The 24350-nt window shown below is 40.5% G+C and overlaps 1 protein-coding gene across 1 annotated transcript in view; it reads left to right on the plus strand.

Moving 5' to 3' along the window:
- The first annotated feature begins 576 nt into the window (after positions 1-576).
- The window catches only part of LOC139472512 (leupaxin-like), a 66860-nt gene continuing 43086 nt past the window's right edge, over positions 577-24350 (plus strand). The window contains exon 1 of the mRNA XM_071254988.1: positions 577-854. Coding sequence (XP_071111089.1) covers positions 794-854 — 61 coding nt within the window. The 5' untranslated portion in view covers positions 577-793. The remainder of the gene's footprint in view (positions 855-24350) is intronic.

A 24350-nucleotide genomic window follows, 5' to 3' on the forward strand; every position in this document is an offset into this window, starting at 1 on the left:
TCCCATTTCTGGTGTCCCCCGCCGTGATATTGCTGGAATATTGCTAAAAGCGGCGTAAATGCATATCACTCAATACAATACAATACAATGAGTGAGTGAGTGAGTATTTATATATATTAATCTCAGTTGTGAATACCGAGTAAAACATGCTTATTAGGAGGGGCCATTTGTAACTTTAGAGGGGGGTGAGGGTGGGGGTTCCTACGCAAAAAAACATAAAATTCCCAAACCAAACGAATCAATGGTAGGACATGCGCATACAACATGTCATCGGATGTTATAAAGGGGGTGGATCCGCGTCAACAGGAAGTGTCAACTGGATTTTTAAAGTTGTATAGAGATCTATAGTATTTCTCTGATTTGAGCATTCCTTTCATTTTAAGTGATATTATTTTGAGAATTATTGTGAAATGAATGTATATTTGTACATTTTTAGTATAATTATATTTGCGAAGTATTCGTGGGGTTATTACAAAAATTATTGGCATATAAAAAGTCAAAATCAACTGACGACTCGCATCGAAATGGTATCAAAGATAGTTTTCATGAAAGTAGTGTCAAGCACCGCAACACAAACATGGCGGATATGTACTTTGAGAAACTCTAGACTACTTCTTGATTGTTCTCTGATCTCGTTCGTTGACGTTTCTAAGAACTTTTCGGAAGTTGCGTGAGTCCCACGCCTTTAAACGCCGGCGGCGGGCTTGCACTGTGCCGCGCTGACACGGTAGCGTTCGCCCTTCCCCCTCGAACTGACCGTATCCTGCGGAAGTCTCGCGAAGTTTGTAGGTTGATGCAAAGCTCAAGCGTCAGTAGCGGGAGTAGTAAACAGCAGCGAGTCATGGACGATCTCGGTGAGTAACAACCATTCTTATCTCGCTACACAGATGTACAAGAGCGACAGGACATGACACACACAATAGACATTTTGCATACTTCTCGAAAGGTCAAGGGGCAGTGCTGTCCTGAATGTAAACATGATGCTTGTCGTTTCGTGATTGACAGATGTGCCAACTGTCGTGTGGTGCGATTACCACAAAAGTGTGTCATCTCATTTCATAGCATAATTTATAATCCTGTTGTTTCTTTGACTTACGTCAGTTTGGATACACATTCCTAAGGTGTGGCTGTTGATGCGTGACATCATGCTCCTACCAACTTGTTATTTGGGGCAACTATGAACACTATTGAAACATAGAGACGGAAACTTGAAATGGGGAGACAGAAGCCTGCGAGCTCTGGATGTCGTTATGAGCTTCTAGCCACATCAATCATGGTTTTATTACCCTCTGATTGTCACAGTATTGTTAAAGAATTGGATACACACCATTGACTTGCTGTTTTTGTGGCATATTGATGCTACACCATGACACCCCTAAGCCTTGTGTTAAATAGGCCTGACAGAGAGGCTGAAAACATTGGTTGACAAATTTTGCCACAACTAACACATTACCTAGATGGTGAGAGGTGCATGAATCAAGACTATCTGAAACATCTATGATTTTTTTGTGCTATGGCATATGTTTTCTGGCAACTAGGTGCCTTATCTTGAGAGTGTGGGTTTTGAAACCTGAATCGAGCTTCACCCCCCAAAAGTACTAGAATTTAAACTTAAGTAAGAAAGTGTAATCCCATACAGTCGAACCCCATTATCTTGAACTTATAAGAACCGTGCTATAACTTCGAGATATAGGGACATTCGAGATAACGAGGCATGATAGAGATGCAGTGAGGCAGTCGGGACCGGAGAATCGGCTCCAGATATCGGTACATCGAGATAACGGTATCTGAGATAACAAGGCTCGACTGTGTATCATATGTTACATTTTACCTCTCTCTAAAGTCAATTGTTTATTCATGACTTATGTTCAGAATATACCAAGTACACCAGAGCAGTGTTCAAAATGAAGCAGGAATGTTAGTAGGTGCTTGTTAAAAGTTGTATCCTGATTCCATGCCAATGATACAATATGATCCCTACATTGCGATATGTGCCATATAAAGTACGTTACGTTACATTACATGTTATTTTGGTGTAAAAACGTGAAAAATTAGAAATAAAAAAGTAAATGAAACTCTTCAACAACCAGCTTCACACGCATTCTCCCGTATTTCCCAGTTGTCTATAAATAGCATAACATTCACAATGCCCTCTAGGCTATGTTTCATCCCTCCAACATCCTATCATCAATCTCTGAAATTTAAAAAAAAAGATTCACCTGCAAAAACAAAGAATCAACTCATGACAAAAGTACTGTATCAGAATACGAATCGGATCATACCCATGGGTTTGCAACTCCACCATATCGTTACACTTCTAGTACTCTGATGACGTGGATCGTTGCTCACAATATCAATCACTGGATTAGTCTGGTCCAGACTCAAGTATTTACTGACTTCTGTCATACAGCAGGAATATTGCTGAGTGCGGCATAAAACGAAATACATACAAACATTGCCCATTGGTGATACAAAGTTACACTGGCCATGTCGTCAAAAGCTTCAGAATCAGATCATTGGATACCCAAGCATACCTCAAGCACTCCAGGACCCGTAATCTCAGATACTGTTAATTGATTTATTACCTGAGAACACCATGGGCCGGTTTTAGGCCAGGTTTATGAACTTTAAGGCCAGGTTTATGAACTTTAAGGCCAGGTTTTTTAACTTTACGTCTAGCTCACCCAAAATACTCAGGGTTGAATCTTCAGGTGACGATGACTCAGGCCTAATATGGCAATTTGAAACAGTTTAACTCAATTATTTGCATCTTTATTTCCAACTTTCATGTCAGAGCTATTCTTGTTATTCTTACCTAGTATTTCATGATGGAGCATGTTGAAGAATTTCCTTTTCAGTCATGAAATATTCTATTTATTTGTTCGTTTGAGTGAAGAGCTCTAAATAAGCCACAAAATACATCCCCATGACCTGATAAATTTTGAGTTGCGTGTATACAAAACCCAAAACAAATAATATTACACTGTAATTCCATAAAGTAGGCTCCCTAAATATATGTACACATCAATATCTACTGATTGATGGTAGCACGTGATGGTGAATGAGGTGAAGTTAAGGAACGTTGGTCGCGGAGAGTCCTTGGATGGGTGACCTTGTTCAGCAGCTTGACTCCTGAGAGTTTCTAGGTTTTGGTCCTGACCCACACTGAAGCACATGTTGACCTTCTGGAGCTTCACAGGCAGCTCAGGTTGTATACTCCCCAAGGAGCTGAGAATGAAAATCAAGTGCACACTGATCCATTGACCGGGATAATAGTGGTGTAGTGCTATAACGTGGTGACTGGAATTTTGCATATTATTAATGCACATGTCATTATTATTGTTGACTGCAGGCATCACCTATACTGTATTGAATAATGCACAATAGGTCTAATTCTTGCTTATTGCTACTGTGACGTAACGCTGTAGTGAGCTTACACAACACTGGGGCAGCACATGAAGAGAAGAAAAGAAGTTACCTGAAACAGCGTTTTGAGGAAGGATTATCTTTAAAGAAATTCCACCCATCAGTTTAAAAATACCCAATAGACAGCATCCAAGGAAAAAATGTATTGAATGTCCCAAGAAAACGATCAAATACCCAGTGTGAATGATAACATGTCAGTACCTCGATGGCTTAAAAACTTATCTGGAGCCCTGAGCATGAAATCAAGGGGTGATGATTAAGGGAGTCTCTAGATTCCTCTACTACAGGGGCAAATCTCAAGGACCCATGTGACCCCCTTAATTGCAAACACTGCTTACCGTATTCGACGTAATAAGCGCCCAGGGCGCTCTCAAAATTAGAAATAGGGGGCTCTTATCAAAATATTATTTTGGTGGAAAAAAGACCCAGAGTTGAAAGATAAATTTTGTGGTTTATGCTGACGGTCTGAACTGTTTAAATACAACAGATATATTTTTCCAGAATTTAATTGCCCATAATTAAGGGTGCATATACACACGAGTGCGTATATATATGAACAAATAAGTCTTGTGTACATTGACCAATCGGAAGGGATGCTAATTGGGATTGTTCACTAGCCAATATATTAGCAAATATCGCCATGGGCGCTTATTATGTCGAATACGGTAATATCATGCTGATGTGAAAATTGTTTGAGGTGTAATACATTGTCACAGGTCTAAAAGTTTCCACTCATAAAAAGATTTCACTCCCTGTCAATGCTTTGCTCAAACTTCTACATGATTTGGAGTCTGTTATCTGGAAGGAAACTTTAAGATAAATTTGATATGTGATGAAACAGCTGTTTTTGGCCATACATTGAAGCCTGACACGTGGATCAGTGCACAGCAACATCGCCATCTCCACACATGGAGCGGAACGTTGCACCTGTAGCACCCTGAGCCACAGCCCTGAAAACTCATCACACACACAGTCCGAGAAAAAGTCATATCTGACAAGAGCTGTGGAGATGGAGACTCTCATCACACTCTCGCTGTACATGATGTATTCTCACACACTTCCTGCAACACCAGCCCTAGCCTTGCTCCAAGGCTGCATTGAAAGAAAAGTCCATAGATGTTTAGTAATTCTATCCTAATAGGCAAGTCTAGATATGTAGACACCAGTCTCTTTTAGGGACATCTTGTTCTTATTATTTACATAATCTAGAAATTATGATTTAAGCTAATAATTATTGCCTTAGAGACTTGTGCAAGTCTACACCAGCCCCGTCATGTAAGGGGGTACCAAGTTGTGAACATGCATCATAGATGCAGGACCAGCATCACTTTGGCCTGTTCTTACACATTGAGCTGTCATGCTGTGATGTAACTAAAATCGGTTCAAGGGAGCGTTAAATCCACTTCACACCCCTCCTAGTCTTGCATAATTCATTGAAGACCTAACATAATTTCTATCCCGGAGAAGGACTTGAAGGGTCTCTTTGATTCATATTCATTTTGAGTCATTTGCAGTCTGTGCAAGAATGTTTCAAGTCTGCCAGCCAGAACATGGCTCTAAGCATCAGTTTCAGTAGAGTTTAGTATTATCATATGGACTATTTTTACTGAGCTAACTAGATTAAACGGAATTTTACAAGATTTGGTTTCGGTGGTTAAGGTCACACACTGCATGTATATCTGTGCTCCAAATAAGCTACATATTTGTGTTGTGTATGCAAAATTATTCTCCATAACCCAATTAATTTTGAGCTGCTTGTGTATTAAAATGCATGAAACTTTTTAAAAAGTAAATACCCATTTAAGCCTTTGCCCCGTGGACCGCCTCTGTGGTCCAGTGGTAGAGCGTCCGCCGGGTAAGCGGAAGGTCAGGGGTTCGGTCCGTGGCTGTGTCATACCAAAAGACGTTAAAATATGGTAGTTGTTGTTGCCCTGTCTTGCACACGGCATTAAGTCGGTTTACTGTGTCTGAGTGGGGTATTCATGTTAAACTGCGGCATGGTATCTCAGTGAGCTAGCACTATAAATCTGCCTCAGTCCAGACTAGTACAAGCAGACACACACACACACACACACATGTGCATGCACATCGCTATATATAATTATAAGTGTAATAATCTTGGACGCGACGTTAAACCCAATCTCACCTCACCTTTACCTGTATGTCTTTTCAGATTTATATTTACTGATTTACCATATTCGATGTAATAAGCGCCCAGGGCGCTCTCAAAATTAGAAAAAGCCGGCTCTTATTGGAATATTATTTTGGTGAAAAAAAGAGTTGCAAGATCGTAAATTTCGTGGTTTATGCTGACAGCCTGAAATGTTTATACACGGCATATATATTTTTCCAGAATTTAATTGCCCATAATTAAGGTTGCATATAACACACAAGTGCATATTATACACGAATAAATAAGTCTTGTGTACATTGATCAAACGGAAGGGGTGCTAATTACAGGATTGTTCACCAGCCAATATATTAGCAAATATCGCCGTGGGCGCTAATTATGTTGAATACGGTAATGTATTCAGAGAGTACACTTGAACTCTATTGCAGTGAATAATTCACAAATTGCTGTGTCTTGCTTATTGTAAAGTTTCGGACCTGTGAAGATCCAGGGTCGAATAGGTTTTCAGCAATCCATGCTTGCCGTAAAAGGCAAACATGTTTGTTGTAGGCGACTAACAGGATTGGGTGGTCAGGCTCACCGACTTTGTTGATGCATGTCATCATATCCCAATTGCGTGGATCGATGCTCATGATGTCAATCACTGGATTATCTTTACCAGATTCGATTATTTACAGACCGCTGTCATACAGCTGGAATATTGCTGAGTGTGGCGTTAAACAACAAACAAACCAAACCTTAATGCGTATCGCTATTTTGAGCTTATGTGACACACTTAGGGCAGCACACTAACAGAATGAAATTAGAACTCACTTTAAACCACATTTTTTATCAGAGTTATGTTAAAAAAAGGTTAACTCACTGGTGTGAAAATACCCAATAGCTTGGATCCAAGGGAGGAGATATATATTGAATAGCCAAAGAAAACTGTCAATATCCAGTGTGAAAGACATGTGAGTAAATAATAATCAATGGTTCAAAATATGATCTGGAGCTCAGATGCATGTTTTGGGGAACTGAAGCTGAGAATAAGTTATGGATTTTCTGATTATTTACACTGCGGGCATAACATATTTTAAAGAGTTTGGGTTAAGTCATGGCTGAGCGATCTTCAAAGGTTGTCTGGTATATTATTCATCGTTCCTGAAAGTGGGGAAACCTCTTAATTTCTCTTTTCGTGAAGAATTTATGTCACTTTTAGTATCTATCAATCATTAAAACATACCAAGGCATAATTTCAAAAGCTGATGGAACTCGATTTCTCTCCCAGTGTATGTTTAATGTTGACGTTATTGCTGTGGGTCAGCAGTTCCACCATTGGAATCTCTACTGACCCTGTTTTTTGTCCAAGGAATGTGAGATCATTTACAATAGGTCTTTTCAAGAATTTGTTTGGTCAATACTGTATTCATGAGTGGATCATTGTCAATGTTATTTAAAATAACCTGCCCTGTCCCAATGAATGCCTCCTGACCAGCTTCTAGCCCAGTCTGTAAGAGCCGCGAACCAAGCCCGCAAATTTACGTGACACTTCATACTTTCTTGTGTATATTACAAATCTTTGTAATATACTGTACAAAATAAGTTAGGGATCATGAATATATATATTGTTTTTTTTAATGAAATTGTGGCCTCAGTCATCACTACAAAAAAATTCCCCAAAATATATTCATGATCCCAAATTCTTTTGTTCAGAAAAGAAAACAGAAGCCCAGAGGGTATATTATTGCCTAGTAACTATTATAGAATATTTTTAAATTTCATTGTTCGCAATCGCTCAATCTTAGAACAAAAGAAAACAGTAGCCCAGAGGGTATATTATGCCTAGTAACTATTATAGAATTTTTTTTTTGATTTCATTGTTCACAATCGCTCAATCTTAGAACATAAGAAAACAATAGCCCAGAGGGTATATTATGCCTAGTAACTATTATAGAATTTTTTTACATTTCATTGTTCACAATCGCTCAATCTTAGAACAAAAGAAAACAGTAGCCCAGAGGGTATATTATTGCCTAGTAACTATTATAGAATTTTTAAAAATTTCATTGTTCACAATCGCTCAATCTTAGAAAACAAATTGAACTTGTTCTTTATGGTTTTATAAGGGCAACTTTTTGTTAATTTTCTAAGTGCCAGGGGCACTTACTACAGCGAAGATACAACTTGCAAGCTTGCATGTTGGACAGGATCCCGGAATTCAAAGTGTGGTATGCGGAATTCTGAATAAGATAAGTGGTGGGTGATCTGGTCCAGGCAGCACATAGAGGCTAACACTTTGTCTGCCAACCTGAGAACCTTCACTGATTGCTCACCAGGTTTGATTTATTATACCAAGTGTTTATTTTTATTATTCGTGTTCCTTAGAAGCAAAAGTAGTTGTTGGCCGAAAAACAGAAAACACAAACTGCTTATTTCATTTGAAGATTCATCTTTCTGCATGTGATATTTTGCATTAAGATTGTTGGCAGATAGGCATTATAAGAGGAAAAGAAGATAAAATCATGTGTTCATGTTCTGGTTTTGAGATCCAGCAGCTTAAAGAGATTGTTGGCAGACATGGCTAATAAACATTATTGAAAAAATGGAATAAAAATATTTTACATATTCATGAATACCCGTTTTCAAGATCTGTGCATTAAAATAATCGAAAATAATAATTAAAAAATATAAATTTGAATACTTTTTAGATTTGAAGCTTCATGTATCTCCTCATCCCTACAGGAACACTGAGATGGGTAGAAAGTTGTAGAGACGATTTGTGTAAAGGCTGATCGGGTTTCAGAGCCAGTGGTATTTACATCCTTCACAGAGTTTGATGGTTAAGACCAGCGGCGAAATCACTGATCAACTAAGCAGGTAGCTGACCTGATGTTAAATAGGTGGAAACTTGGCAAAGAGATACCAAGTACTTCTCCGTGTTTCCCTTGGTGGAGATTTCACTGAGGCCTGCTTCATGCATTGTCAGCAATATTGATGACTACCTGTGGACATTCCCAGGTGAGAATGTTTGTTGTAATTAAAATATGTTAAAATATGGTACTTGTTGTTACCCTGCCTGGCACTCTACATTAAGGGATAAATCAAGGACTGGTTGGCTAAGTCAGTATACTGAGTGCGTTTATCAAGGTATGTCAATGAGCTAACACTATTAAACTTTCATAAATCTGGACTACTATACATGCTACAAGTACAAGAAACTACACATGCTCTCACGCACATCACTGTATACATGCAATAATCTTGAACGTGAATTTAAACTTCCTTTCAGTCCCATGAAGATTCCAGATTAGAATTGGTCTTCAGCAACCCATGCTTGTCGTGAGAGGCAACTAACAGGATCGTGTGGTCAGGCTCGCTGACTTGGTTGATGCATGTCAACTTATCCCTATTGCGTTGATCGATGCTCATGATGTCAATCCCTAGATTGTCTTGTCCAGATACGATTATTTAAAGACCACCGTCATATAGCTGGGATATTGCTGAGTGCAGTGTTAAACAAATAAACAAACAAACAAACAAACTTCCTTTCATTTCATCTCGCCTCATCTCAGATTACTTAGTGGAGGGGCTTCGCAGGTTGCCTTGCCATATAAGGAACTGCACAGAATTGTGTTCAGACTGGCAGAAACCTTTGATCATGGGTTTGAATCCCAGCTCGCCCGTATTGTTTCTGGTGTCATCAGCACCACACCATGATTTGAGGTTTCCCTGAATGTTTAAACGTCAATGGTCGGCATCACTTTGGCCTTCCTCCAACATCAACCTGATGAAGCTGACACACTGTATTTTAACTGATACACTGTTCAAAACAGTGTTAAACCGAAGTTACAACCTAATTTAGAGATAGTCACGTTCTAGAAAGATTGTCAGGTACATTACTTTCAGATTTGATTGAGCGCCTCTCATTCCCAACCCTTGTGTAGCTCCTCCAGCTGAATCGTTTCCTTCTCCGTCGTCAGCTGGGCTGTGTTCATCTCACCTGCAGCATGTGTGTAGAGCCCTGAAATTACCATCCAATTAGGACCACAAATTATGTAGAATTACTCAGATTTTATCGCGTCTGTAGACAAAGTGATTTCAATTTGTTGGAAAGAAGTATAATTTCCTGTGTCATTTTGGAAGTAGGCGATATGATCTGTCATGTGATGTATGCTTGCCTCTGACTGTCATTGTGCTGGGAGTGGGAGAAGTCAGGTCATGAAGTGCTAACTCAGTTCTACTGTCTACTGGTGCAAGGAAGACAGGCTATTTCTGTTACTGCTCTCATCATGCAGGGATTATAGCCAGGATTCTCAACTAAGTGCCCCTGGTAGGAGAACTGGGAAAAAATCAAACAAAATTGGGATTAAATTCAGAGGCCTATTATAACATTGTATTTTGAGATTGCATTGAATGCAGTAATATACCACAAAGTCTTACAACCTCTTCCTATTTATTCTTCTTGTTGTCAATGAAATATATATTATTTCTACAAAGCCATAAAATTGGCTCATTGTTTTATGTATTAACATTAATAGGTCAAGTTTCAATTCCATTTTTGGAATTTGGGGGACATTTGGTAGACTTATAGTCCTATAGTGGCCTTTGAGCAGACTTAGGTAAGTCTCCGTCATGTTCACATGTGTTATGCTACACTATCAGTGACTTATCTAGCCCTGCTGAGGCCATATTTGGCCCAAATCTACAAAACAAAATGTCATTACCAAATTGGAAATAAAATTTTCCGACTCATTATATTCAACTGATGTTATGGCTTTGTAGAGGTGAATTGTATTTCACTGACACTAGGACCAGTAATAGGGCGGCGGGGTAGCCTAGTGGTTAAAGTGTTCGCCGAAGACCCAGGTTTGAATCCCAACATGGGTACAATATGTGAAGCCCATTTCTGGTGTCCCCCACCGTGGAATATTGCTAAATGTGGTGCTAAACCATACTCACACACTCACTACTCTTCTTTTAGCATTACTCCAGCAAAACCACGACTGGGGACACCAGATATTGGCTTCACACATTGTGTCCATTTGAGGAATCGAACCAGAGCCTTCACTGTGACAAGCGAATGCTTTAACCACTAGACTACCCCACCACTGTTGAAATGAAAACAATGTTGTTTTAAGCTACAGTCAGCAATATTTTGGGTTTCTATAACACAGCAATCACACATACCATGGTTAGTAGCATTGACGATAGCCCTTCCTGTCATGGGCTCAATGAAACACAATGACACAGATCACACACTGTGACTTGTCTTAGTATAGTGAGTTCTTGTGACAAGCATTAGTTCTACACAGACACTGGAAACAGGTATATAAATAGGGAGATGAAAGTACAGGTTGTTTCTTATGCCACTGTTCAACAAAGCGATCTTAGCACTACCACTATCATAAGTTATTGTTAAAGAATGGGAGTTACGACAGTCTTTGTGCTAAGATCACTTTGTGAAACCGGGCCCAGATAACTAACTTGCAGAAGAGTTAAGGACTGGTCAATTATTTAAGGAGGAAGTTAGAGTACAGTTTCTTGGTAAGGGTCATAAAAATTAATACACATATTTGGGGAAGGTCATAAAATGGACATTTTATAATGTAATATAAAGTGCTTTTGTCTTTTGTCTTTCGGGCTCAAGGTCTTCTATAAATGACAAGAGATAGGGGAAGGTATTTTACTCCCACCCTTAAATAGACCCAGATTTATACTATGTGTACAGATTAAACATTAAGAAACACAATGTCATGAAAGAGAGTATCCGTGGTAATTGAAGTGTGTCTGTCTGCAGCTGGTATGCTATTTTGAGTGTACATGTATATGCATTGTATATATATGAAATATTCCACATGTGGACAGAGAGGCTGTGTGGTTGAGTGGAGAGGCTATATCCTGTTTATCGCATACTGCAACAGACCGGGTATCATGCAGACAACATGTTGAGGAGGAGGTACTCTGAGCTGAAGGGAAGGACATGCTGTCAAGTAGTATTAACGCTGTCACAGAGTAGTGTGGAGATCTTCAGTCCTGTGGATGTATGTGATATGACAGGATTCTGATTACAGAAGTTTCATATGGGAGATAAGAGGTAAAATCCACTTAGTTGATTAGAATATCTTAGTACTATGCTAATGGACATGGTGCACTTCTAGCTAGGTATTAACTTAGTAGCATTGTTAGAAATTGGCACTAGTCCTATAGTCCTTGCCAAACTGCCCAATAGTTAAGGTATCCTAAGGACTAGTAGAAAATTGCCCTTTTTAGGGGTTTTGCTATATGTTATCATTATAAGGACAAGTTGGCTAAAACTGTCAGTTTCTATCGCTGAGTAGGCAGGTGGATGTCGGTGTATTGTCCAACTTGTGTCCACAGAATGTGTCTGGAACACCATGCTATCATAATTCCCATAGGCTGATTTCATCATTTAACTGTCGTACCTCCACTAGTTCCGAGGTAGAGGATCAGCATGTAGCGATTTACCATTTACTATATATTCCTAACAACTCTGGTTGTAAATTTATTTACGTACCTTCAACTATGGCAGGCTTCTGACGTGTCCTTGATACTCCCTTAAAACCATTACCCCGTATGTGGCCATTTTCTGTTTCAAGCAGCCTCAAGGTTTACCTGCCTCAAAATGGCGGAGTTGCATCCCTAGGCAATTCAGAATCCTACAATCATGCGTTTGAATTCCATATTTGCTCTGATTATTCTTCGTGGTTGGTGAGACAGCATCATACTTGAAGTGCTCATAGATTGTAGAGAAGTGTAACACACTTCCCTCCTCCTGTAGTAACAGTGATGGGATGTAGACTTGTTACTGCTCACCACTTGCCTTCCAAAAGGAAAATCCTGTTTTGATGTCAAAACAGTAAATCACAAGATTGATCAATTGTTAACTGTTTCTCAGTTTTCAGAGGAATATGTTTAATTGATATTAGCATGGTCAGTGTGGCAACAAGAGTTGAACTTGTTATGAAAGAGGCTTATCACATTCCGTCCGTTTCTCAGAATATTGTTTTCTGAAAGGAGCTAAAATTTATCAAAGATTTAACCAGCTAAACCTGTGATCAATCATTGATCAATCATTGATCATTATCCACATGATCTCACAGTGATGATCAATCATGAGCTTCTAAGTGATTCCCACAATGAAGTGGCTGATATCTGACAGATACCTGGGGTGGGGCGAGATCTGTGGACAGCCATCACACATGTGTTGCTATTTCCTTATAGTCTGACATTCATGAGTGTTTCTGTTTATTTCAGTAATGCCAGTAAGGCCCCAATTTATTAACTTGTGTTGTAGGTAACAAATAGTGATCACTTTTTTCATTTCCTTTTGGATTGGCGCAGTGGCGTTGGCTGGATAGCTGGGGTTTGCTCATTATGCCGAAAACCTGGGGATAATTCCCACATTGTTGTGTGTGAAGCCCATTCCTGGTGTACATTGTACACATCTGTGATAATGCTTGAATATTGCTAGAAGTGGCTTAAAACTCACTCACTCACTCACTCACTCACTCACTCACTCACTCACTCACTCACTCACTCACTCACTCACTGTTGAAATTTTGATGAGCTACTTCATGAATAGTTCCAGATGTTATGAGAATTTCATAGTTGCAAATGAAAAAGATTTTGTGTTCTGATGAAGTAACATCTGTACCGAACTTGGAGACCATTAAATGATCTGGATGTATAAAAGTTAGGTCATAAAATGCATGGCGGTGGAAGATTACACTTATTCACACATGTAGATTATGAAAAAATATTTTGGGGATAAGGAAAACATTGTCTATGTAAAGTCTCTCATTCGCGATGAACAATACGCCCAAGAGGGACATAGCTGTGCATTAAGTCTGGTTGAATTGAAGCATTATGTTCAAGGATGTTATGGTTGGCTGTTTTCAAATTGGTTCAGGATATGATGTTGTGTATGACACAAGACAACATACTGACAGTGGGTTGGGCGTTAGTAGTGAGGAACTCTGTCCACACAACACACCTTCCTTACTGACAGTGGGTCGGGAGTTAGTAGTGAGGAACTCTGTCCACACAACACACCTCCCTTACTGGCAGTGGGTTGGGAGTTAGTAGTGAGGAACTCTGTCCATAAAACACACCTCCCTTACTGACAGTGCGTCGGGAGTTAGTAGTGAGGAACTCTGTGTCCACACAACACACCTCCCTTACTGGCAGTGGGTCGGGAGTTAGTAGTGAGGAACTCTGTGTCCACACAATGTGAACATGCTCCCCTGACTGACAAGAACATTAAACTCAATACACTCACTAATTTTCTCACCATTGAAGACCAGGTGTCCTGGGTGTCTGAAGTGTCTGTTGAGAGATCCAGAAGCTGTGATAGTGGAGGGATTGATGTCTGTTGTGGACCTGCTTTGTCATGGTTTGGGGTAAAACAAGTCAACTGGAAAATGAGTTTTCTGAAGACTGTTGATAGATGTATAAATGTTTGAGAATGACTGAGGTGTTTGTGTGGGAAGTGACCTCTCTGTGGTATAGGCAGGTAATGTGGATGATCAAAATAGGGTACTTCCAAACACTGGAACCAACTCATGACCTTCTTTTGATGTCTACCATGTCTAGAAGAAAGGTTTTCAAAGAATAATTTCTATTAGTCTTGTGGACTCATATTAACTATGTAACATGTTTAATCATTCAATTCTCGCCATTGGACAATTACCAGTTTCTGAGCTTAAGTGAGTGAGTGAATCTTGATTTTTATGCCATGTGTCCAGATGCTTGTGTCAAGGGAGTAAGTAATTACCTCGGGACAAATGTTTGTGTTCTGGAAAATATTGTTTCCTCCCTGATCAGCGTACATCAGTTTGTAAAATTGTAAAAAGGGTTCAGCATATTTATGTTTTGACCAGCTCAAGCCTGAAACACACACTAAGAGATGTACTGAGGGTATATGTTACAGTGTGTCACATCCAGAAGACTATTGTCCCCGGAAGGATTGTCACATTGTATTGTGAAGGATATAAATCATTTAGTGTTCCTGAATGTTGTCAGGAGGGGGTGGGGGTGGAGGGAAGTTCATGGTGCAATGGCCTGGTATTCCTGGTTGCCTTGGTGTCTCTCCTGTTACAGGTGCCCCTCTCATTGCATGTGTCCCTTCGATGACAGGTGTCCTGGCACAGGTGCCTCACCCATTACAAGTCCGCCTTTCATTACATGTGTCCCTCCTGTCACAGGTGTCTCTTCCATTACAGGTGTCCTTCCTGTCACAGGTGTCTCTCCCATTACAGGTGTCTGTCCCATTACAGATTACAGGTGTCCTTCCTGTCCCAGGTGTCTCTCCCATTACAGGTGTCCTTCCTGTCACAGGTGTCTCTCCCGTTACAGGTGTCCTTCCTGTCACAGGTGTCTGTCCCATTACAGGTGTCTGTCCCATTACATGTGCCCCTCCTGTCACAGGTGTTTCTCCCATAAGAGGTGTCTGTCCCATTACATATGCCCCTCCTGTCACAGGTGTCTCTCTCATTACAGGTGCCCTTCCATGACATATGCCCCTTCTATGATATGTGCCTTCCTTGCACAGGTGCCTTGCCCATTACAGGTGCCCCTTCCATGACATGTAACATTCGTATAGGCACAGGTGCCTCTCCGATTTCAGATGACCTTCCATGACATATGCCTCTTCTATGACATGCCCCTTCCATGATATCTGCCGTCCTGGCTCAGGTGCCTTACCCATTACAGGTGCCCTTCCATGGCATATGCCCCTTCCATGATATGTGCTGTCCTGGCTCAGATGCCTTGCCCATTACAGGTGCCCCTTCCATGACATGTGGCTCTCCTGGCACAGGTGCCTCTGTTATAACAGGTGCCCTTGCTCTCACAGGTGCCTCTCCCATCACAAGTGCCTCAAGCCTATAATTATAGGATGCTTATCAGTGGAGAAGTTGATCCTATTGTCAGGAGAACTAGCTACACTTCCAAGTGGGCCCCTTGTGTTCTGCCCGACTGAACTGACAGTTTGTTTAAGGGGTAGCTGCATCTACAAATAGCAGCAGGTCAGCATCACACATTCCACACATGTCTGTTTACAATACACACATAAACGTCCACACTGGCTGCTGTCCGGGTTTAACCTGGGTACATGGGGAAGCTGGCTCACAGCCTCTGAGAAGGTAATCCTACTCAATGTTCCACTCCTTTAAGTTTGTGTACCTTGATAATACCTGCCACAAGTTTATTATCTATCACTATTCATCAAGATGGAGACATACAAGATACGACACAGGATGTGAACTTACCCAGCTGGGGATGAGTTCGGGATTAGTGGTTTTTACCAAAGATGTAGATACTGTGACGTGAAGCATTTGGCAGGGTTTTGCCTCCTACAAATTTAGAATGTGGGCACATATTATTAGTGGTGGTACGATACACAGATGCATCGGTGGATTGCGATATTTTACTTTTTGATACAATATCGAACACTGTGATCACACACAAAGTAAAAAATATCGATTCATACCTTAAAAGTTTACTTTAATGGCTGGTACACCAAACACTTAATGTGACTTATTAGTAGTGAAAATGTAAATATTTTCATCCATTGAGCCATACTTGACACTGCAACTGTAAATTGTCCGTGCCAGGGATATGACTACCCTGTCTATGATGAAAAAGATGACTAACGCACCACAGATACGAGCACATACAAGTATCTTGAAACATATGGGATCGTGAGCAAGGTATCTTGATACCTATCGGATCGCACAGTTGGTGTTTAGTCCCAGCCCTACATATTCTCCACGGCAAGTCTCGCTGGATGCAAAAGATTACAGATTTTGGAATTATTGAACTAAGTGGATTGAAGCATATTCAAGATTTTTCTAATATTTCTGTTTTGATAAGAAATGCAATCTACATTTGGACACTCAATCACTACTTTTCTACTTTTTGACATGTACAAGAAAATCTGTAGACTTGCTCCAAGGCTGTACCCAGATTTATGTAGTTACTAGTCATGCTTTTTCTGAAATTAATTGAGGACCAGTTGGATATAATTTGTGGTGTCCTCTCCTTATCATCCATTGTTTAGTTGGAAGTAGCCTTTTGGTTAAGTAGTGTAGCCATAGATATAAGTTCCTTGATTAATGCTGTGTAGGAGCATGGCCCTAGTTGAGACCTTAGTTCATCTACTTGATTACTGGTTCGGTCTAGCCTTGCTGCAAGGCTGTACTGAAAGATAAGTCTATGGATGTGTAGTAATCATGGTAAGTCTATCCAACTAATAGGCATGTCTAGATATGTGTACTCCAGTCTTTCATAGGGACAACTTGTTCTTATTATTTCATAATCTAGAAATTATGATTTAAACTAATAATTATTGCCTTAGAGACTTGTGTAAGTCTACGTTTGGTCATGTAAGGATAATTGTTCCCCTGAGGCCCCAGGCCTTTTTAATTGGGCCAAATTTGTCAGAATTAATTAAGTAGAAATGTTCCAGCCCTAGCTGAGTAATATAGATCCCGCTGAATCTCCCATCCCACTGAACCTCCCATTTCATCGTGTGTTGGACTTGCAACTGGTCTAAATGGGCATGGTGCTTTGAAACACGGAAAACGTTATTATGTTGTTCAAATATCAGGGACATACATGTCTGTTGGCCGTCTCAAGTGGTGTGGATGACCTTGTGTGGAGTGGCATCTCCCTTCTCTTGTGTCCTGGAGTTGTGTCCAATCAACACTTGTAGAGTCTTGTACGACTAGGAACTAGTGTGGCCGGACATTGTTGTCCTGCCCTTACATCTTGTCAGTGCATCGTCTGTGTGCATCATCTGTGTGTGTCGTCCCTGTAAATCATCGTGGTGAGTGGATAGGAAAGGGTGAGTTGAGGCCAGGGCTTTCACCCTAATGGTGTATACAGCTTGATTTTCAGCTGGAATGTGTCGATTTGACAGTTTAGAAGTTGGAAATTTATTCCAGGGTGTTAGTGAAGGCTTAACTGTATTGTATTGATAGAATATGATGATGATTGCTCTTGTGACTAAATGATTCTGTGCTGTCTTTTAGTTACTTCCCTGTTCATATTTTCATTTTCTGTTGTCTAAGGCGGTGCAATTTGAGTTATGTCCTTTAACATGTCAGAAACCTGATTGCGGTTTCGAATCCTGGTCGCCCTGATTATGTTTCTAGGTTTGTCAGCGCCAAACCCGTATACCCACTAATATGTTCAAAACCAGGATCATTTTGGGATTTCATTCCACAATTAATCTGACCCGCTATGATATTACTGGAATAACCCTGTCATTTCCCTCATTAGCATATACCTATATCCGGCCCTACTTATGGTGATGTTGTATGGTGGGTGTTGGGCCTCTTGTTGCGGACTCCTCCACAGGGTCAGTGGGATATGGAGGAATCTAGGTCAGGGATGAAAGACAAAGCAGTTTCGTGACACAGATATGACAGGTTTGACCCTCGGGTTCAACCTGGACACTGAGGTATGGACATGATGGCCACGTTTGCTTGAGTTGATACACATACATACCTGGACAAACGTTTAAAGCAATGCTAGCCATGCTTCAACCAGTGTTCCACATTAAGGTGGTCTTAGACCAACTGTTTGATTGGCATTCTAGAAGTTGGCAAAATAAGTAAGAAAAATATACAATTTTATGGATAACAACTTCTGGTTTATTGCATATAGCGACATTTCTTACACCGTTATCAATCTGGAGTGACGTCAACCAAGTGACCAACACTTAGTCTATGAAACATTTCTTGAAAATAATTGTAATCCTTTTTTTCAAAAGAACTTTCCTGTGGAATTAAGGAAACTAGACTTGGTATAGATAGATCTAGACTTGCCCAGGCTTTTAGTAAAACAAATAAAAAAAATATATATATATTCCACAGTCATTGTGCAGGATTGTGGGGTCCTTGAGGTCTTAGAAAATGTTATATGAGTGAGTGAGTGAGTATTGTTTTACACCGCTTTTAGCAATATTCCAGCAATATTTATTTGAATCTAGGGACCCAATTAACCGTAGCCTTTAACATTAGGGCCATGACAAGGATCCCTTGACTTCCATACTTAATTTTGAATACTGCTGTATATTTCCTTATAAAACATCCATTTTTGTAATCATGGTAATCATACAACTTTTATGTCAATACTTGTTTATTTAAGTTACATACTTATATTGAAGTACAGAACCAGAAATGATCCCCTCAGGGCCCTGTTCCTCAAAGCGATCTTAGCGCTACGATGATCGTAACCCTATGTTAAAGTATGGAACTTACGATCACCTTAGCGCTAAGATCGCTTTGAGGAACGGGTCCCTGACATCTTTTGTAACTGATCCATGGCAGATGTTTGCATGCCCTTTCAGTTTCGTCCGCTGTTTTTAGTATCACATGATATCAGCCCGTGTTTGTTTTGTCTAGACTTGAGTATTACAATAACTGCATATCCTGTATATATACTGACTGCAGCGTTAAACAACATTCATTCACTCCAGAGTTCAAAATTCATAGTTTTCTCCCACATCAAGCAGACACACTGTGATACAACTGGAATGCTATTCAAGGCTGCTTTAAACTCTAGCATTTTAGAGTGTCATGGTCAAAATCATGATGGCATGTTTTAAATAATAATCTGCTGCCTGAAGGATGACTTAAAAAACATGTGTTTTGACAAAACTGTTTATTATGCCTGTTTATATATGAAACTTGAGAAAGGCAATGATAAATGTACTTTTACAGAAGTCAACTGGACAAATATCATGACAGGTATTTATCTTCCTGCTCAGATGCCGATATTTGGCCCCAATCTGCAGCAAATGTTGAATTACAAATTTCCCAATTCATGATATGTTGTAATATTTAATGTTATGTCTTTGTTGAGCTGACTTTTATTTCACTGACCATTGTTTTCCCCAAATTGCCTGTCTAAGGCACTTAGTTTGGAATCCTGGATACTCCCTGATGAATACATGATGAATACATAAGAATATGCTGAGTGGACAGTTTATTTCACAAAATAGTCCAGGGGATTCCGAAACTCTTATCAATCTCGGTGTAAAGGAAGGGGGCAAATCACCATTATCTTACTCATGGTGAAATGACTTTCAGCGAGATCAAAGATGGATAAAATGCATTGTCCTTGTTGCATACGACACGACACACCTGATCAACGTTATGAATGCCTGCGGGGCTCTGGGAGCTTGTTGGAAAATACATGTCATTTAGGGCTGGGATGAGTCCAAATTTACTACCCGGGTAACCAACCCCCTATTGCCCGACCCTACCTGGGTACCTACTGTAGGTCTCAGGAGATGTCTCCCGATTGGGAACATTTTTAGAATAGCCCTGGCAAAACGTATTTAGATACATGTATTAAACAATCTGGTCATTCATACACTGAATTTGAAGTTATATCTTTATTCAATCATATGAAAAATTAGAAGGAATGGGTGCATAGTCAGAAAGAAATGCGAACATTAGTGACTTGTAGTGTAACCATAGAGTTCTAGATAATTTTTGTCAATAAACAATATATCATGTGACCGGACCATGGGTCCAGGTAGCCCTGTGGGTACCCAGGTCGTACTCAGTACCCACACGACCTGGGTACCCAAGTTACCAGTCCCAGCCCTAATTTCATTCCCTGCACTCACTCCCTTGGATTGAAGAAATGTAACATGTCTGAACTTGTGATAAGATCACAGCATACAAATCCTTTCTTCAGTAACATCTGCAAAATAACTGAAGTCATAAATCATTATGAGAGTGACATTTACAAGAATGCTTGCCAACATATATTTATATTATATAGACGTTTTTTGTGATCTAACTGTGACATGTTTTCTGTACGGTTGAACATTTCTGTTAACTGTCGCCCACTGTATGTCTCCTGCCACCCACTAATATGTCTGTACGTCTCCTGCCACCACTAATGTTTTTGTACATCTCCTGCTGCTGTGAAACCTACAATCTACCTTCAGAAGTTTCCCTTTGTTGTACAGGAGCCGCTCTGCTGCGAGAATCACATGTTCGATAGGTTTATGTGCTGGTTATCATATTGTGTAGAGAAGGCTTGATGAATGCCATGGCATTAGCCTTCCTTCGTCAATCAATCAAGGGAGAATGAAATAACATAATTAGCTTGCTTTTCATCATTGTGCACAGATGTTTTGCTGCACGACTTTGCTCTGTAAACAAGTTAAATGTGCTATAGATATAATATGTGCTTGTCAATGAACAAGCGATGTATCTACTCAGCTGGGTGCAGGGAGCTCTGTTGGCAACATCTAAATGAACATCAGTATGTTCTGTGATGGTGCTTCGTTCCGTATGAAGCTAGACAGGAGTATGTTTTGTGTGTTAGACAGATGATAGTGATACAGCTGGAGCTATGTGGCCATGTGCAAAGTAACATGATCTATGTGGTAATAGGTAACAATATGGGCCCCCAGCAACCTTATTTAAATGCTTGACGTGAGAATGACTAGATGGAATGGATGGTCAGGCTCACTGACTTGGTTGAGTGCATGTCATCTTATCCCAAGTACGTGGATCAGTGCTCATTAAATCAGTCACTGGATTGTCTGGTCTTGACCGCTGTCCTGTAGATGGAGTACTGCGGAGGGTGGCGTTCCGACAAACAAACAAATCATAGTGGTCATCATAATGATCTGAGCCCAACATGTTTCCAGGGCCCTATTTCAATGACCTTGACGCTTAAATAATCGTAACTCATAGACTTACTAGAGTCAGAGCGCTAAGATTGTGTTGTGGTAGGAGGCCCAGGTACACAGACTGTGGCAGGCAGGAAGAGGGGAAGTTGTTAATTTCTTATCATTCATGCCAGATACATTTAATTTCTTGATTTATATATTCAGATTGTGACTTTAGAGTTAAATACAGTTTCTGTCTGAAAAGATTTCAGGTGATAATAATCGGTCATATGTTAACACTGAACACAGATGCCAAAACACAGGTCTGGGCGAGAAGACTTAATCATTTTGGCACTAGTCATTATGCCATTTTGTATCAAGACATTTTGTCAGTCTGAGCATGTTGTAACCGGTTAATTTCCTAAAAACTTAAAATTTATTGTTCTTTACAGGTCTACAGAAAAAGGGTTAGTTGCAATCAGACACTGGAATAATAATCTGCTGCTTCTCACTTCTTTCGATCACATTTCTTTTTTCTCTTGCTGATTTTAGTCCAGTACTGTATGTTCTTCAGGAAACATGTTTAAGCTGAATTAGAAACCTGAGAGCTGATCAGTTGTATTAGATGACTATAAAGAAGATAGGGTAGCTTAGTCATGATAAGATGTGAAGAACAGTCACTGTGTGGGTATGCGATATCACTTGGCAGTATAGGGCTGGGGGGAGGGGATTCTGGGTCAGACAAGAGGTGACTTAATGGAAGGGCTCTGTGACTTGGTTGATAGTGTCATCGTAACCTGATGGAGTGGATTGTTGCTCATAATATCAATCACTGGATTGTCTGATCCAGGCATGATTATTTACAATTAAGGTTGCCGTCACAAGGCAAAAACAAACAAACAGGAAAGGGGTATCTAAATACAGAACGTCAGTGTCTATGTGTATGCTGTCTTTATGGTTTTGCGGAGTCTTTATTCTGAATATGGGTTGCTAAGCTTTTGCTGAGAAAACCTAGCTGAATCTGTCCTGTGAGATCCTTGTATGGAGAATCGGTCTGTCAGGACGAGGAGCTGGTGTGTGGGTGGACAGGGAGATGGCATGGAGAAGGTTGGGATCACAGACAATCAGGGGAAGATCAATAATCCTTGTTGATATTGATGTATGGAATTGGTCTGCCATTTAAGTCTCATGCTCTCCATATGTAACTAACATTGATGGGTGACATAGTGCTTGAGTGCTGTGATGGTCATGTTGGGTAGTCCAGTGGGTAGGGTGTTAGCTTGTCTTGATGATGGCCTAGGTTTTGTTGTCCATATGTAACTAACATTGATGGGTGACATAGTGCTTGAGTGCTCTGGTGGTTATGTGGCCCAGTGCTTTGGTGGTTGGGTAGTCCAATGGGCAGGGTGTTAGCTTGACTGGATGATGGCCTAGGTTTTTTCTCCATATGTAGCTAACAAGGATGGGTGGCCCAGTGATTAAATTGTTTGGTTGTTGGATGGCTCAGTGGGCAGGGTGTTAGGAGGCCTTGTTGATGGTCAAGGGTTTGTTTTCTACATGGGACTCAGGTTACCTGTATGTGTTTGTTCATTCAAAATGTTAGAAGTTTTGAAACCATGAATACCAATTTAATGAACCTACCAGGTATAATAACCATGTGAAAAGGATGCTTTCTTGGAGTACCGGCTTGGAGGGGAGGAGAGGGGCATCAGTTAGGATAGGCGTAGTACATCAAATTAGTACATTATGATAATTGCTAGAGTCGCATTTGTATGGCATTTTATGAACGCCAAAAGGCCACTAACTGACCCACTTGGCCAGTGACTAAATTATTGCTGGCCACAGGCCAAGGACTAGTAGTTAAGGTTCACCTCTGATTCGGCAGTAAAATTTGCCTGAAAGAACAGCCAGCAGTTATGGTCGACCTCTGACTCTGCAGGAAGATCTGAGCGAAAGAACAGCCAGCAGTTATGGTCGACCTCTGACTCTGCAGGAAGATCTGCTCAGCAGAACAGCCAACAATTACTCAGTAGTAGGAGAGTCCTCTTACACACAGTTGGTGAAACATGCTCAGCAAGTACTGCAGTGAGAAACAAAGCTCTTTAGTGCTAATGAGCCCCAGACACTATTTCCTCCTTCACATGGCCTCAAAGCCAGGAATGACTTGTAATTAGTTGAGAGGAAACTGTAATTGGTGGGTCAACACAAGGGTGTGGATGGGGATCAGACTGCTTGCTGCACATGGGCTTCTCTGGTCTCCTGGCAGTGTAATGTGCAGGGGCAGATGATTGACAGCTTGACCTGTCAATCACTTAGAGAATCAGGGGAATTAAATGTCATTCCAGGAGATGCCTTGATGGCTGGCAAGAGCTGGGCATTATTGGAAACAAGCATTCGGTGATTGCAACATGGCATGCTGAGGTGGAACAGTTTATCAACTGTGTGAAAGGGACTTGTAGATTAATGGCTTTGTTGAACTTTCATGATATTCCAACAAAACCAATAGTAATAATTAGTCATTAGTGGCTTATTAATTATATTGTGTGGAGACATGAAAAAACTCTCTTTCACTTTCAGTAACCATATGAATCGGTTGGTCGGTTGGTTGTTTTGTTGTTTAACGCAGTACTCAGCAATATTCCAGCTATATGACGGCAGTCTGTAAATAATCGAATCTGGACCAGACAATCCAGTGATTGATATCGTGAGCATCAATCCACGCAATTGGGATCGATGACATGCATCAACCAAGTCAGTAAGCCTGACCACCCGATCCCGTTAGTCGCCTCTTACGACAAGCCTAGTTGCCTTTTACGGCAAGCATTGGTTGCTGAAGAGCTATTCTACCCCGGATCTTCACGGGTCTGCTATGAAGTGATACGGTCAGTACCACACCTTTGGAACAACACGTCTTCAATCTGTTGGTGTGTTAGTCCATATATGGGATATTGTGTACAGTTCATAACGTAAAACAAATAGATGTTAGAAGATGGTACTTGTTGTTATCCTGCCTGGTTTTCGTCATTAAGGGGATGAAACAAGGGCTGGTTCGGATCAGAGGGTACTCTGTCTGAGAAGGGTATCCATGTTAAGCTGTTGCATGGTATCACAGTAGGCTTGCACTATAAACCTGGCATTAGTCCAGACTAG

The sequence above is a fragment of the Haliotis cracherodii genome, unplaced genomic scaffold, assembly GCF_022045235.1.
Source record: "Haliotis cracherodii isolate W230 unplaced genomic scaffold, xgHalCrac1.p SCAF_24, whole genome shotgun sequence".
In the NCBI taxonomy this organism is placed as follows: domain Eukaryota; kingdom Metazoa; phylum Mollusca; class Gastropoda; order Lepetellida; family Haliotidae; genus Haliotis; species Haliotis cracherodii.